The sequence below is a fragment of the Littorina saxatilis genome, linkage group LG12, assembly GCF_037325665.1.
Source record: "Littorina saxatilis isolate snail1 linkage group LG12, US_GU_Lsax_2.0, whole genome shotgun sequence".
Classification (NCBI taxonomy): Eukaryota; Metazoa; Mollusca; class Gastropoda; order Littorinimorpha; family Littorinidae; genus Littorina; species Littorina saxatilis.
The window spans coordinates 69,347,631-69,365,629 of record NC_090256.1 but is presented as its reverse complement, the minus strand read 5'-3'; the positions used below and the strand labels follow the sequence as shown (position 1 = coordinate 69,365,629).

Below are 17,999 nucleotides of genomic sequence, written 5' to 3'. Positions count from 1 at the left end.
GAAAGTCTCTGAAGGATTGGTGAGCGCAGGATAAGATCAGAGAGGGGGTGAAGTGAATAGCGCAAAGAGGGGGGACCGAGGGGGGGGGGGGGGGGGGGGTTTAACTATTTTGACTGCTGATGCAATCGCCAGCGGCTCGTGGCACTGGAGGGGTGATGACACAGGGGTGATGACACGGTCAAGTGAGGCGGAGGGGGGTAGCTGTCTAGCCAATGTGTCTGACATTGATTGATGGTAGTCCTGAGTCCTCAAAGTGGGGGAAGGGGGGGGGGGCAGTAGAGAAGTGACAGATTTTGAGATCGCCCGCAGAGATATTTGTTCGCCGGCCGTTCCGATTGACTAGGTTGCCTAACGACTTTGTACTTCAGCAAAATTTGAACCCGCCCGGCGGGCGATTTCAGAGGAATTTCGAACTCGCCCGACGCGATTTGAAGTCGCCGCGGGCGAGCGGGCGAGCGCCAAAACTCACCCCTGGAAAGGTATAAACCGTCATCTGCTATGAGAACCACGACCTTGCGTGACCCTGCTTCCGGGCTTTTCTTTTTTCAAACTTTCAAAACTTGTACTGATCTTGTCTTGATGAAAAAAGAATTCCTTTATGATTTAAGAATGTTTGTGTAACAAGCAGTCAATTTATTATTTAGATTTTAAAAGTTAGGTCTAGCGCCAAAACGCACCATGGTCTGATTGTCTCTGACACAATCCGCAAAATTAATTCTTTGAAAATTGCTCGCTCTTTACGTAGCCTCGTAGGGCACCTAGGATGTTCCCGTTTGGTGAGCGTTCAAATGGAAGGGTGTTTGTACTGTGTGTAAAAGCCTGACAGTATCTGTGATGGTTTACGGGAGGCTTACAGTGCCTTTAAGTCTCCAAATTTGCAGAACCAGCACTTGTAAGCAGAACAAGTCATTGTAGATTCCTTTGGAGTCACGGAATGAACTGTACGAATGCTCGGAATGCATTTCGTTTACATGCGTCAAAAAAGGAATTATCCTCAGCGGCGACAGGGGAGGCAACTCCCGTTGGCTTAGTGATGTCCCTTGGATGACAACGTAGCCATTCTCGGGTCTTTTTCGTCAATCAAACAACCAAATTAATTAATTATGCTTAAGTTTGGAGCTCAATCCGTCAATTAATTTCACGACAAATGTTCTTTGGCTTGATTATAGGGACCTGTATTAAAAATAAGTAAAGAATGCCACTGGATTCTGAGCTATGAATTTAACACACTAAAAGTTCAAGATTACCCAGGGAAGTGTTTCTTGTCCCAATGAAAAATTGCAATGTGTAGTTTGGTTATGTTAATTGGTCCTACATATGTCATTATGTGTACATGTGTCATTATGTGTACATGTGTCATTATGTGTACATGTGCAGCCATGATGCTGAACAGTTGAGATGTTTGTTGAAGAAATGGCACAGCTTACAATGTACATGAAACTTGCTAGTTTTATTCCTACAAGTTGCAGGCTTTGAAATGTTCGGAAATATTTCTCTTGTAATTTTTTGGCGGTGTGGCATTGGTAGAGTATCATTCATAGTTATCATACTGAAGAAAACGGTTTGCCAAAATATTGAACAGGAAAATTCTCACCTGGTTACTGATGTGTCCACTTTTGTTTAAATATCATAGTTATTATCTTTTTTCATTTTTATTTTCAGAATGACCGCAACAAACCTCAAGGAGGACGTCTACAGACAATCGCAAACTTTTTCCAAAACCTTGGGGGCGGTAATCGCAGGGGTTCTGCCTCGTCCAACCAGAATGAACAACAGTCGGGCTCTCCGCAGCCAAGTGACGGCCGTTCAGACTTACTTTCCCCTGTCACCAGTCCCCGGCTCCCGGCCATCGGCAGTTCTCAGCTGACAGTGTCGAGGGGTCACACACCTGCCTACGCAAAGGCTAACCGTGGGGGGTCCGGTCGCCATGGAAATCCTCCCGTCGTCAAGGATGTTTCTTCGGGGCCGAAGAGCCCTCGTCCCCCAGCGAGTCCCAAGGTCAACCAAGTCCCCGCTGCACCCATCAGTACCCTAACCTTAGAACAGTTCCAGTACGTATTGTTTGTTTTTATTTAACATAGTTTTGAGCATGTTATCTTCTTTTATTACCAATTCAGTGCCCCATATGGCTTTTTGACCAATCAGGACGGATTCTAGGTGACCCTCTAAATGTTATAACATTCAGGCAGGGACCCTTTTTGTTTATCACGCTAAATATTAACAAGTCAAAGTAAAAATGTAATTTAACAATATCAGCGTGATTTATTCTAAAGAATGACACTTCAAATGCTGTCAGATAATACTCTCTTTATCTAAAAAATACCGAAAAGCGAGTTTTGTCGGTGGGTGCGTTACGGAACAGCAAGGCACCGCCCATCGTCTGATTTTGCAATGCCGACCGCTCACTTGAAATCTAAATGATCAAAGTTCGGAAAAATCAAGTGAAATTGCGTCACTCACTTTTCATCAAATGTATCTTTACGTCATTTCCCATCCGTCTGGAGTCGGTTCTAAATCTGTCGCTCTCTGTTCAACGAGAAAAAGCGAAGCAACCGAAACGCATGTTCAACATGATATATCTTGTGAGATTGTTGTGTGTCAAAGGCATTTGACCTGTGAATATTCATCACGTCAGGTGTGTTACTCTGATTGGCTGACTCAGGTCACGAGAATTCTTTGACTGACAGGCATAATCAGGTAGAAGCGCTCAAGTTCCTATTGCGGCTGTTCAAGTTCCCATTCGCGGGGTCGCTTCGAAATTTCTTTTAGTCGAATTAAACGGTAATAAAACCGTTACAGTAGTACCTGCCATATCCGGTCACCCATTAGTCATTGCAAAGGTGACCGCAAATATCAGGTGGTCGTTCATTACAGGCCCCCTCCTCCTCCAAAAAAACAACCAAAAACACGATCAAGTTTTCATGAAGAAAAGAAAGCGATCATCCACGAGCCGCCGATTCATTGTCTCTGTTAGTTTTGCTTTCGTTTATACATCTTAATTATTTGCGTGTTTAACTCGATCGTCCTGGCTAAGCTATTGTTTCGTATGTTTCTATGTGTGTTGTTTGGATTATTATATATGTATTTGAGTGTCAGATAAACAAGTGTTTCAAACTCACATCAGCTGTGATCGATCCGGAAGTGACTGCCGTAAATGTACATGTATGCGCATGTCTGTATTTACAGTTTGCGCATGCGTAAGTATTCATGTCGTCTGCTCGTGCTGTGCCGTCTGTGCACACAACACACACACACACACACACACACACCGTCACACACACACACACACTCACACACACACACACACACACACACGCCGTTAAGTGGCCGCTCCTGTCGAGTAAGAGGGGCACCTTAGGGCAAAAATCAGTGACCGTTGACCGCGTCAGACAGGTTAACGGCCATTAAGAGTCAATTATAGAAGGAAAACTCATTAGTCATGGGAAAGCTGGCCGCTCCGGGCAGGTTCACGCCCACGAAAGGGCCGGAAATGGAAGGGACTACTGTATTTCTAATATGCTGTTAGCAAATGATAACAGACATGTCTCACAAACGATATCAGCATTTGCCTAAAAGGCTCATGCTTGATCTCTTTTTTCTCGACATGTCTTGTTATCATTTGCTAACAGTCAGCATATTAGAAATAACTCATATTGTGGTTATTGTGTACTGTCAACATCTGATGTGCTTTTGCTTCAAGAGGGCGATTATTAATTTTGTATCACAGTAAAACCAGAACTAACAAAGGATAAAGCATCATAGTGTACTGAGTGATACCTGCATTGAAAGGACACCCTTGAGACCACCCAAAAGGGTCCCTGCATGGCAGGTGGCCTCTCACAAGAGGTACTTTTTAGTCAAGTTAATAGACACATGCAGCAGGAATTAGGTGTCCTCTCATGAGAGGGTCCTCTCATTGCTGGTACCACTGGGATACAAACCATGCTGTTCTGCATACAAACAATCAAGGTGAGGACAGAACAAATTGAATTTTATCCCCGAGTACGCAGCACTAGGGTCCAGCAGACTTTAATTGTGTGTCTGTCTGTCTGTTCGTCTCGACTTAACAGCTTATTGCTGGGAAACTACTGGGCGCAGTTCCTTCAAAAGTTGATACACTAACTTGATAATAGGTCCGATTGATCGTATTAAAACTTCATAATGTTACCTGGGACCTAAATGCGAAATATTCCACAAAAACGACTCTTAACGGCGGGCGCGATTCGCGGTGGGATAGAACAGCCGTTCGGCTAATCCGCCAGCCAGCCAGCGACAGCGACACCAGGCTTTGGGTGCGTGCGTGCTTTGGGTGCGTGTACCACTGTGCGCGAGGAGTATAGGCATTTGAGTTCACTGGCGAATGATAGAATTGGTGGCTTGGTGGAAAGCATTTCCGACTATGGCTAAAGTGATCCGGGTTTGATTCCCGGCATGGGCTGTCTATTTTTTTTATTTTTTTATTTTTAATTTTTTTTTATAATAAATTCTTGTTTACTATTGTTTATTATGAACGTTTTAATGTTTTATTTTACTGTTATAATTTTTTTAATTGTGTAAAATAAATAAATAATTTTTTTTATTTTTTTTTTTTTATTTTTTTTTATAAATCCAAGGGATCCGGGTTCGATTCCCGGCATGGGCGGTCTATTTTTTTTTTTTTTTTTTTTTTTTTTAAATTCTTGTTTACTATTGTTTATTATGAACGTTTTAATGTTTTATTTTACTCTAATAATTTTTTTAATTGTGTAAAATAAATAATTTTTTTTTTTTTTTTTTAAATCCACGTGCACAAGACAAAAACTTTCATATTGGGGGAGCGAGCCAGTCTGAAGAGTACTCGGGTCCAGCGCCAGCGTTTTTTATATGTCATAAACTTTCAAGCGGGATTTTTTTTCTTACTGCGTAGGTTTGTTCTCTAATTGTGCGTGAAAGAGCATTCGTGACAACGTGTACACCCTTCAAAACCAGATACACCTTCAGGTCTGTATAAATCCACATTGTTTTGTCCCTTGATACACCTTGGGTACAATAAGTCCACACTGGTACTGTGTTGTTCCTTGATACACCTTGGGTAAAAAGTCCACACTGGTACTGTTTTGCTCCTTGGTACACCTTGGGTACAAAGTCCACACTGGTACTGTTTTGTCCCTTGATACACCTTGGGTACAAAGTCCACACTGGTACTGTTTTGTTCCTCGATACACCTTGGGTAAAAAGTCCACACTGGTAGTTTTGTCCCTTGATACACCTTGGGTACAATAAGTCCACACTGGTACTGTGTTGTTCCTTGATACACCTTGGGTAAAAAGTCCACACTGGTACTGTTTTGCTCCTTGGTACACCTTGGGTACAAAGTCCACACTGGTACTGTTTTGTCCCTTGATACACCTTGGGTACAAAGTCCACACTGGTACTGTTTTGTTCCTTGATACACCTTGGGTACAAAGTCCACACTGGTACTGTTTTGTTCCTTGATACACCTTGGGTACAAAGTCCACGCTGGTACTGTTTTGTCCCTTGATACACCTTGGGTACAAAGTCCACACTGGTACTGTTTTGTTCCTTGATACACCTTGGGTACAAAGTCCACACTGGTACTGTTTTGTCCCTTGATACACCTTGGGTACAAAGTCCACACTGGTACTGTTTTGTCCCTTGATACACCTTGGGTACAAAGTCCACACTGGTACTGTTTTGTTCCTTGGTACACCTTGGGTACAAAGTCCACACTGGTACTGTTTTGTTCCTTGGTACACCTTGGGTACAAAGTCCACACTGCTACTGTTTTGTTCCTTGATACACCTTGGGTACAAAGTCCACACTGGTACTGTTTTGTCCCTTGATACACCTTGGGTACAAAGTCCACACTGGTACTGTTTTGTCCCTTGATACACCTTGGGTACAAAGTCCACACTGCTACTGTTTTGTTCCTTGATACACCTTGGGTACAAAGTCCACACTGCTACTGTTTTGTTCCTTGATACACCTTGGGTACAAAGTCCACACTGCTACTGTTTTGTTCCTTGGTACACCTTGGGTACAAAGTCCACACTGGTAGTGGTACTGTTTTGTCCCTTGATACACCTTGGGTACAAAGTCCACACTGGTACTGTTTTGTTCCTTGGTACACCTTGGGTACAAAGTCCACACTGGTACTGTTTTGTTCCTTGGTACACCTTGGGTACAAAGTCCACACTGCTACTGTTTTGTTCCTTGGTACACCTTGGGTACAAAGTCCACACTGCTACTGGTTTGTTCCTTGATACACCTTGGGTACAAAGTCCACACTGCTACTGTTTTGTCCCTTGCAGGCAGTGTGTTCGTGAAGCCAAAGAAAGCGGCAACTGGAAAGGAGTGCTGGATTTTTATGCGTCCATCTTCGATTCTTTTCCTGCTCTCAGCGTTATTTTCAAGGTGGGTGGAGAGTATGTTTTGTAAATAGCCTTGTACCAGTGGTAGCGCTGACTTTCACTGATTTGCGCAGGTTTACGCAGAACAAGACCTAGTTTGGGCAGCGATATATATAGTTAAGGCCAACAAATAACGCAGTGTTTCCAAGGCCCCGACAGACCCTATATTTTCCTCGTGACCCAAGATTTTTTAGATTTTTTTTAACCTTGAATTTGTGATTTTTTTAAATTTAATTGCAACACTCAATTTTGAAGACATTCAAAGGAAAACTACTGGTCTTTGACCTCCAGGGGACACAGCCCACAGGAATTACTGCCCAAAAAACCCACACCATACACCAGGCTAAAATAAAACAAAACAAGTCGCGTAAGGCGAAATAACAACATTTAGTCAAGCTGTCGAACTCACAGAATGAAACTAAATGCACTGCTTTTTTCACCAAGACCACATACTCGTAGTTTCGTCAGTCCACCGCTCGTGGCAAAGGCAGTGAAATCGACAAGCCATGCAGAATAGTGCGGTAGTGGTCGCGCTGAGCAGGATAACACGCTTTTCTGTATGTCTATTCTTTTTAGCTTACTGAGTTTGTTTTTAATCCAAACATATCATATCTATATGTTTTTGGAATCAGGGACCGACAAGGAATAAGATGAAATTGTTTTTAAATCGATTTCGGAAAATTAATTTTAATCATAATTTTTATATTTTTAATTTTCAGAGCTTGTTTTTAATCCAAATATAACATATGTATATGTTTTTGGAATCAGAAAATGACGAAGAATAAGATGACATTGTTTTTGGATCGTTTAATAAAAAAATAATTTTAATTACAAGTTTCCGATTTATAATGACCAAACTCATTCATTAGTTTTTAAGCCACCAAGCTGAAATGCAATACCAAAGTCCGGCCTTCGTCGAAGATTGCTTTGCCAAAATTTCAATCAATTTGATTGAAAAATGAGGGTGTGACAGTGCCGCCTCAACTTTTACAAAAAGCCGGATATGACGTCATCAAAGGTATTTATTGAAAAAATGAAAAAAAATCCGGGGATATCATTCCCAGGAACTCTCATGTCAAATTTCATAAAGATCGGTCCAGTAGTTTAGTCTGAATCGCTCTACACACACACACATACAGACAAACATACACCACGACCCTTGATCGTCTCGATTCCCCCTCTACAGTATGTTAAAACATAGAGTCAAAACTTGACTAAATGTAAAAAGACAAGTTTGAATTAAAAAAAGAAAGAACATTGATAAAAACCATTCCCTTTTTGTCTGGCCTTGTCATCACAAACAATTTGTTTTCTTTGTGTGTGTGCCTCAAATGCATGAACCTCAAACATGATTGCGTAAAATTTCGCAATAAGATTCACCCCCGGCCCTCAAGACATTTAGAACTGTTTGAACTCTTCTATGTTAGAGTAAACAGAGGATAATTTAACTATGTTTGAACTCTTCTATGTAAGAGTAAACAGAGGGTAAATTAACTCTGTTTGAACTCTTCTATGTTAGAGTAAACAGAGGGTAATTTGACTCTGTTTGAACTCTTCTATGTCAGAGTAAACAGAGGGTAAAGTAACTCTGTTTGAACTCTTCTATGTTAGAGTAAACAGAGGGTAATTTGACTCTGTTTGAACTCTTCTATGTCAGAGTAAACAGAGGGTAAATTAACTATGTTTGAACTCTTCTATGTTAGAGTAAACAGAAGGTAAAGTAACTCTGTTTGAACTCTTTTATGTTAGAGTAAACAGAGGGTAATTTAACTCTGTTTGAACTCTTCTATGTCAGAGTAAACAGAGGGTAATTTAACTCTGTTTGAACTCTTTTATGTTAGAGTAAACAGAGGATAATTTAACTCTGTTTGAACTCTTCTATGTTAGAGTAAACAGAGGATAAATTAACTCTGTTTGAACTCTTCTATGTTAGAGTAAACAGAGGGTAATTTGACTGTTTGAACTCTTTCATGTTTTAAAGCAAACAGAGGGTAATTTGACTCTGTTTGAACTCTTTTATGTTAGAGTAAACAGAGGGTAATTTGACTCTGTTTGAACTCTTCTATGTTAGAGTAAACAGAGGGTAATTTGACTCTGTTTGAACTCTTTTTTTAAAGCAAACAGAGGGTAATTTAACTTCACAGAGAACATGTAACAAGCTAACAATCCTAATAATTCCTGTGTACCAGCACGCATACCGACATAGGCAGTCAGTCGGTTTTATAAAGCATCGATTGCATGAAAACACAAAAAAGGCAATGCATTGAAAGTCTTTTAGTTTGTTTGTTTTTCTCAGTCAATCAATTTCAACCTACATGTCCATGAGTGTTTTGACTACCTTGTATGCATTGTTAAGTGCACTGTTAAAACACAGAAAAGTCAGTGCATGAACGCCGTCTTTCTTTGTTTTTTCTGTCAATCAATTTCAGCCTACATGTCCATGAGTGTTTTGATATTCTTGTATGCATTGTGAACTGCACTGTTAAAATTCACAAAAGTCAGTGCATTATTGAAAGCTGTCTTTTTTTCTTTCTTTTTTTCTGTCAATCAATTTCAGCCTACATGTCTAGTCTTTGGACTACGTACCTTGTATGCATGTGAACTGCACTGTTAAAACACGCAAATGTCACTGCATTGAAAGCCTTTTCCTTGGTTTGTTTTTCCCAGTCAATCAATTTCTTTTGACGACCTTCGTGCATTGTCAACTTTATTGTGAAATTTAATTTTAAGGCTGAGGTGAAAATGGAGGGTGAAGGTCGCTGTGCATGTGTTCACAGTTCAATGTCTGTTACTTCATTTATTGATCGTACAGTCCCTGAGTGCCGCGTCATTCCCATGGTTTGATTTGTGAGCTCGTCGTTATTGGGAAATATTGATTAAATTTCATGAGTTACATAATTTTGAACGGCAGTTCTTTGCGCTGTGCTTGTACCCATACGTTTTACTGTCAGTTCCTGTTGTTGTTTTTGGTAACCACTGCAGGTGACTATCATGTATATTGTACATGCACATTGTTATATACATTGATCCAGTCAGTCTTGGTTTTAGCTAGTGCAAAACAATGGCACAATATGAAGTTGTGTTTTGGAAAGAGAGAGACAAAAATTGTTTGTGTTCATGCAAAATAATGTGCATATGAGAGTGACTTTATGCACCAGGACACAAGAGACATGTATAATACAGCCAGTCAGCTCCCAGCCTCCTGGTTCGGAAGAAAACCTACCTGACAGCTTTTGAGATTGGGCGTAGGCAACAATTAAGAGCCTATTGGCAGTAACCTGGCGGACCCTGAACTCCATATTATTTTTTTTTTTAAACTATCCCCCCCAAAATAACAAAATAAAAACAATGAGCGAAACATCTGAATGAAAGCTGTCGACAAGTGGCGTTACTTGTGTCACCTTAACACAAAAAAAAGTTTTGCTCTAGTAACCCTCCAACCCCCTTTTTTTTGGGAGGGGGGTGGGGCGGGGCCTTGTTTAAAATCTGAACCATCCTTTTTTTTGGGGGGGAGGGGTTGGGATGGAGCTCAGTGTTTGTGTGTGAGTGCGTGCAGAGCTACCAACTGCTACGCTTTTGGTGTAGCTTGTTACGTTTTAAGAGGAATAGTTACGCCAAGATTAGAATGGCTACGCTCAAACAAATAATCACAAGCATGCAAGTGTGCTCTTTCTTGTGAGTCCTGGTACTCATATCTGAATTTCACTCCATGTAGCTGTCAGAATTTGTGCCATAAAACATTGTCCTGACTGAAAAGTGGCCGCAGACACTCTCTTAGTCTTAGTCTCTACATTGGCCATTATGTTCTGTTTTCAACTCAACCTTTCAACAGGTATAATTTATCCAGGTCTGTTGTTTGCTGTGTACCTGAGCGACAATTGTGATGAGTGTGACGTGGAGGGCTGGCAGGTATAGACACATGCTTCTTCTCTTTGTTCAAGGGCTGAAACTCCCACGGTTGTTATGTGTATGACCGTTTTTACCCTGCCGTTTTGGCAGCCATATGCCGCTTTTGGCAGCCATATGCCGCTTTTGGCAGCCATATGCCGCTTTTGGCAGCCATATGCCGCTTTTGGTGGAATGTCCATGCAGACCAAACAGATAGTGGCCAGGTGTGCTAAAGAAGAGTGAACGCCGTGTTTATATGGACAGCATATTCCCTGCAGTCATGCACCGCTGACAACGCCGTGTTTATATGGACAGCATATTCCCTGCAGTCATGCACCGCTGACAACGCCGTGTTTATATGGACAGCATATTCCCTGCAGTCATGCACCGCTGACAACGCCGTGTTTATATGGACAGCATATTCCCTGCAGTCATGCACCGCTGACAACGCCGTGTTTATATGGACAGCATATTCCCTGCAGTCATGCACCGCTGACAACGCCGTGTTTATATGGACAGCATATTCCCTGCAGTCATGCACCGCTGACAACGCCGTGTTTATATGGACAGCATATTCCCTGCAGTCATGCACCGCTGACAAAGCCGTGTTTATATGGACAGCATAATTTTATTCCCTGCAGTCATGCAGCGCTGACAACGCCGTGTTTATATGGACAGCATATTCCCTGCAGTCATGCACCGCTGACAACGCCGTGTTTATATGGACAGCATATTCCCTGCAGTCATGCAGCGCTGACAACGCCGTGTTTATATGGACAGCATATTCCCTGCAGTCATGCAGCGCTGACAACGCCGTGTTTATATGGACAGCATATTCCCTGCAGTCATGCACCGCTGACAACGCCGTGTTTATATGGACAGCATATTCCCTGCAGTCATGCACCGCTGACAACGCCGTGTTTATATGGACAGCATATTCCCTGCAGTCATGCACCGCTGACAACGCCGTGTTTATATGGACAGCATATTCCCTGCAGTCATGCACCGCTGACAATGCCGTGTTTATATGGACAGCATATTCCCTGCAGTCATGCAGCGCTGACAACGCCGTGTTTATATGGACAGCATATTCCCTGCAGTCATGCACCGCTGACAACGCCGTGTTTATATGGACAGCATAATTTTATTCCCTGCAGTCATGCAGCGCTGACAACGCCGTGTTTATATGGACAGCATATTCCCTGCAGTCATACACCGCTGACAACGCCGTGTTTATATGGACAGCATATTCCCTGCAGTCATGCACCGCTGACAACGCCGTGTTTATATGGACAGCATATTCCCTGCAGTCATGCAGCGCTGACAACGCCGTGTTTATATGGACAGCATATTCCCTGCAGTCAAGCAGCGCTGACAACGCCGTGTTTATATGGACAGCATATTCCCTGCAGTCATGCACCGCTGACAACGCCGTGTTTATATGGACAGCATATTCCCTGCAGTCATGCACCGCTGACAACGCCGTGTTTACATGGACAGCATATTCCCTGCAGTCATGCACCGCTGACAACGCTGTGTTTATATGGACAGCATATTCCCTGCAGTCATGCACCGCTGACAACGCCGTGTTTATATGGACAGCATATTCCCTGCAGTCATGCAGCGCTGACAACGCCGTGTTTATATGGACAGCATATTCCCTGCAGTCATGCACCGCTGACAACGCCGTGTTTATATGGACAGCATATTCCCTGCAGTCATGCAGCGCTGACAACGCTGTGTTTATATGGACAGCATATTCCCTGCAGTCATGCACCGCTGACAACGCCGTGTTTATATGGACAGCATATTCCCTGCAGTCATGCACCGCTGACAACGCCGTGTTTATATGGACAGCATATTCCCTGCAGTCATGCACCGCTGACAACGCCGTGTTTATATGGACAGCATATTCCCTGCAGTCATGCAGCGCTGACAACGCCGTGTTTATATGGACAGCATATTCCCTGCAGTCATGCACCGCTGACAACGCCGTGTTTATATGGACAGCATATTCCCTGCAGTCATGCACCGCTGACAACGCCGTGTTTATATGGACAGCATATTCCCTGCAGTCATGCACCGCTGACAACGCCGTGTTTATATGGACAGCATATTCCCTGCAGTCATGCACCGCTGACAACGCCGTGTTTATATGGACAGCATATTCCCTGCAGTCATGCAGCGCTGACAACGCCGTGTTTATATGGACAGCATATTCCCTGCAGTCATGCACCGCTGACAACGCCGTGTTTATATGGACAGCATATTCCCTGCAGTCATGCACCGCTGACAACGCCGTGTTTATATGGACAGCATATTCCCTGCATTCATGCACCGCTGACAACGCCGTGTTTATATGGACAGCATATTCCCTGCAGTCATGCAGCGCTGACAACGCCGTGTTTATATGGACAGCATATTCCCTGCAGTCATGCAGCGCTGACAACGCCGTGTTTATATGGACAGCATATTCCCTGCAGTCATGCACCGCTGACAACGCCGTGTTTATATGGACAGCATATTCCCTGCAGTCATGCACCGCTGACAACGCCGTGTTTACAGTGGAGTCCGGGTACAACGAATCTCAAGGGAGATACATTTTAGTTCGTTATATCAGTAATTCGCTGTAGAGTTTTCAACCCTAAATGGCCTTAAGACAAGTTTTCCCACTCACCTTCAAATGATCGTCCCATCAATCTTTCCTTGGAGAGTACAATCTCTGCATGTTTTCAACAGCTTCATAATATAATCCATAGAGGCATAGTTCAAATGTTCACTTTACTGTCACAATTTTAGAAGTAAAATTTAAAAAGTCGTGTAAAAGCACGTACATATGTACATTCTGATCAATCTCCGATTTCATGGTGTCCACCAGTTCTGGTGCATGTACTACCCTGGCCAAGTTTCCTCTCAAGACATCAAAGAGACCGCCCCATAGGTTAAACTCTCCATAGGTTAAACTCGGTCACTGACCCGGGAGTGACCCGGGTGCAGGAAGTGTTTCCTCTCTGATAAAGGGGAACCACCTCTCATAGCTAAAACTGGGTCAATGACCCCTGGGAAGAAGGTCACAGTGTCTATAAACAAGGTCACCCAGCTATCACATTGGACCTGCCTTTGATCTCGCCTCACAGCAGATCGTTGTAGCCTTGTGACTTTTTAGAGCACAGTCATAGCTTAGCAGCTGATTGGAATAGTGAAAACACAGCGGCGGTGGCTGTTCCATGCACCTCCCGCTGTTTGTTCAGAGTTCGCTCATCACGGGATGTGCACTTGTGTTTGTGTATTTTTTGTGTATTTTTGTCTTTGGAGACAGTTATTGACATCAGTTCGTTGTAGCCTTGTGACTTTTAGAGACAAAACGGCTATGGGGCGATGAAAACGTGTTTGTTATAAGAGGGGTTCGTTATGCAAATGAGTTCAAAAGGTTCGTTGTGGCCGGAAAGTAACAAGTAAGAAATAGAAGGCTGTCTGCCGGGAAATCAATGGCAGTTCGTTAAAAGCGGGATTTCGTTATACCCAGGTTCGTTATACCTGGACTCCACTGTATATGGACAGCATATTCCCTGCAGTCATGCACCGCTGACAACGCGGTGTTTATATGGACAGCATATTCCCTGCAGTCATGCACCGCTGACAACGCCGTGTTTATATGGACAGCATATTCCCTGCAGTCATGCACCGCTGACAACGCCGTGTTTATATGGACAGCATATTCCCTGCAGTCGTGCAGCGCTGACAACGCCGTGTTTATATGGACAGCATATTCCCTGCAGTCATGCAGCGCTGACAACGCCGTGTTTATATGGACAGCATATTCCCTGCAGTCATGCACCGCTGACAACGCCGTGTTTATATGGACAGCATATTCCCTGCAGTCATGCACCGCTGACAACGCCGTGTTTATATGGACAGCATATTCCCTGCAGTCATGCACCGCTGACAACGCCGTGTTTATATGGACAGCATATTCCCTGCAGTCAAGCACCGCTGATTTGCCTGCTAAGGGCATGTACGCATGAATTGTGACGTCAAACAATCATTAACAGACCTCGATATGTGTAAGAGTGAATCTAATGTTTTGATGTTTGTGTTTGATTTCCTTGATGCAATGTTGCAGAGAGACCCTAGCAAAGATTACAAGACTGCTGACGACTCAGGGATCCATGTGGAGTACGTCAATGCTGTGTATGACACGCTGATGAAAGCCGTGAGTTACGCTTCACTGACATTTAGTGGGTATATATATTGGGAGACACCCAGTTTTTTTTCCGCACAGGAATGTACGACCTGAAACTACCAATAACAAAAACCAACAAAGAATCAAAACAAACAAGCAAAGTTTTTGTTACTCCCGTGAATAATCAGTGAGTCCTAAGTAATGAGCAGTGTCCTACTCCCTCCGTATGGGCGGCCAGCAGTGAACACAAACATTAAAAAGTTTGTATCTGTTCGATATTCTTAAGATTGGATAACTGTAAGTGGATTGATACAGGTCACAATTAGGCAAGTTTGGGTCAATAACTAGGAAATCATTGTTCTCTTGAACATAACTTTATGAAGCTAGAGCAGAACTTTGATTCATGTAATAATGTATTACATATGACGAAAGGGGAGCTATATAAGCATTTGTTTTTCTTATTGATGTTAGCAAACACAAGCTCATTCATGAAGTGGAAGTGTCACATTTTCTTGCAGTACAATGTGTGAGTGTGTATGTGTGTGTGTGTGTGTGTGTGTGTGTGCGCACAGAGAACGCCACTAGTGATTATATCTGAGGTTGCATAATTTATAATACAAAGAAACCAGCAACGTGCGCGACCTACTTTAAAAAGTGCTCAGAGCCACATTCACCTGTTTTCCCAAGACCAAGAAGACTACGTGGTTTTCTTTTCCATTCTCAGTTTCGTTGAATTTTTAATGAATTAGGTTGTCTGAAGAATCTTTGTGAAAATGTTTGTTCCAGTGAATTACTCCGAATGTTGATTGATTGGACGTACAGATTGTTAAGTTTAATTGTGTCGTGCCTTGCGGTCAGTTGATCTTGATTCTCATTGGCTGTGCTTTGGTTTGTCTCATTAAAATTCTCATATATCTACTGTCGATCTTCAACAGTTTTCTTCAGACCGTGGCTACCACCCTTTCCACCTCTTCTGACTATCTGCAGCGAATGTTTGCATGTTGTAAAAACTGCTAGCACTGCAGCACTTTGGTGATACTGTTGAGCTTCATTAATAACAGTAACATTCACACCATGGTAATCATTTGTTCATTTTGTTGCTTTGTTTGCGCGGCGTGGTAAAATTGACACATGATACTTTACAGAAGTTGGTGTTTTTTCTGTATGTTTTCAGCCCAATGAAGTGCCAAAGGAGGTTTTGAAAGCCGTTATTAACAGTTTGCTGAAGGACAGAAAGTAAGTCAGTTAATTATTCACAACTAGTATGGACTGCTGTTATAAACTTGGCCAAAAAGTTATTGCAACAAATTTCAAACCCAATTTAAAGCATTAATCCCCGTGTCATTTTATTAACACTTTACATGCCAGAGATGGCCGTTCACTTAACCTTCAGGATCACTATTTGGATTAAATATTTCTTTTACATGGATCACGTGACCGCCGCTCGGTACCCTCAAAATCGACCAGACAAAAACGGAAGAGCCGAATGAAAAATCGAGAAAAAAAATCACAATAGGCAAAACGAGAAGAAAGTCAAACCAATTATCTACCCTGAACAGATTGTTTTGTTTTGCTACCTTGCGTATTTCGCGTGCTATGCTATTCACTTGGTGGATTGCTTTGAAACTTTCAGAATATTTTACCAACATACTAGAGATACTTCGAGCAAAATGATGGATTGTTACAGGTGTTTGTTAAAATGTTATGCAATTACATTTTTCAAAAGAAGTTTTTAATCTTGTCGTAGGATTGTTCCCTTGGGTCCAAAAAATGTATGACTTTGCATGTCTTTAGAAAAATGATTGATAAATACACTGCTAAAGTTTTATGTGCGTGTAAGCATGCACTGACGCAAATTTGCTGGACCAGTAAACACGCTACATATTTAAGCGATGATTCTGGTGCTACAGCGATGCCCAGCCAAGCGTGACCGTAGAATGTTTTAAGAGGCACGCAGCGATAACAGCTGTAAGCGCGAAACAGCGTGAACGTTCCATTTTTTCCTCATGTGTTTGCATGACTAGTAAATTAACGCCAGCAGCTACACGCAAATGAAACTTAGACAGAATCTGTATCAATCATTTATCTGTAGATATGCAAAGTCATGAATTTTTTGGACACAAGTAAACAATCATATGACAAGTTTAACAACATTTTCCGAAACATTGCGTCACATCTGGATAAATAACCGTAACGATCCAAACTTTTGCACAAATTATCTCTAGTATGTTGGTAAAATATTCTGAAAGTTTCAAAGCAATCCACCAAGTCATTGCTAAAATGTAGCGCTTTTTGACATGATACCCATAAAAATTGACGTAAAACGTTCCGTTTTTGACCGCTCTTGCGATCGACACCTGCATCAGTAGGAATAGCATAGCACGCGAAATACGCAAGGTAGCAAAACAAAATAATCTGTTCAGGGTAGATAATTGGTTTGACTTTCTTCTCGTATGTGAGTTGTTCTTCAGTACTGGTGACAGAAAGGGGAAAAAGTGGTCAAAATTCAAATCTCTAGTTTTGTTTTTGAAATATTGCTTTTCATAAAGCAGAAATACTGTAGTATCTGTTGTACATAAGAAAAAATCACTGGTTCACATGGTTCCTACATAATCTAACTTTTAAAGCTGGTTCTTGTGTGTCTGTGTGTATGTTTGTATGATGACGATAGGACCCGAAACGGCTGTACGGACTGAGACAGGAATTGCAGAGAATGTTCTTTGCCACTCGAGTCGTATTTGATTGCAATATTTTATACAGAAAGTAAATTTCAATGATTCTGGCTCAGACTTGTAGATCTATCTGTTATGCAGTGTTTTGGTAGTGTATCTGCTTTTCTGCTATGAAGCTCATTTGGAGTGATACGCTGATCTCGCATTTCACAAAGACAACAATAATTTGCAACATTAGAACTGCATCAGTTTTTTTTAGATACTATTTCAACAAAAACAGCACAAACACGACTATTATCAACAACACAGAACGGGAGGTAAGTCTTCAAAGACGCACCAAGTGTGCGTTCCCATTTTTGGACGCCATTTTTGCTGGCATTTTCACAGTAAATCTTAATATTTCCATATCTATTGAATGATTTTGGTATTTTCTTTGGTTGTGCCGATTCTCCTATCTCTCTGGCATGTACTGGGTGCTTTGTGACCAGTTTCTCCCCTAGACTGTATAGAAAAAATGCGTCCGTGTGAGCTGACCCCCACTTGTGACCAGTAGCAAAGAACAACTCATGTGAAAGTTGCAACGTATTGCCTATTGTGATTTTTTGTCGATTTTTCATTCGGCTCTTCCGTTTTTGTCTGGTCAATTTTGAGGGTACCCTTACTTGAGCGGCGGTCACGTGATCCCTGTAAAAGAAATATTCAATCCAAAAGGTGATCCTGAAGGTTAAGTGAACGGCCTTCTCTGGCATATACAGTTTTAATTAAATGACACAGGAATTAAGGCTTTAATTTGGGTTTGAAATTTGTTGCAATAATTTTTAGGCCAACTTTAGTTACATCTTTGAT

General features: G+C 42.1%; 1 protein-coding gene across 1 annotated transcript in view; it reads left to right on the top strand.

The window, feature by feature from the left end:
- Positions 1-17,999, top strand: part of LOC138982657 (probable E3 ubiquitin-protein ligase HECTD2) — a 46,680-nt gene that overhangs the window by 2,225 nt on the left and 26,456 nt on the right. Inside the window, exons 2-5 of the mRNA XM_070355987.1 lie at positions 1,663-2,051; positions 6,312-6,414; positions 14,422-14,511; positions 15,656-15,717. Of these exons, the coding sequence (XP_070212088.1) occupies positions 1,663-2,051; positions 6,312-6,414; positions 14,422-14,511; positions 15,656-15,717 (644 nt within the window). The remainder of the gene's footprint in view (positions 1-1,662; positions 2,052-6,311; positions 6,415-14,421; positions 14,512-15,655; positions 15,718-17,999) is intronic.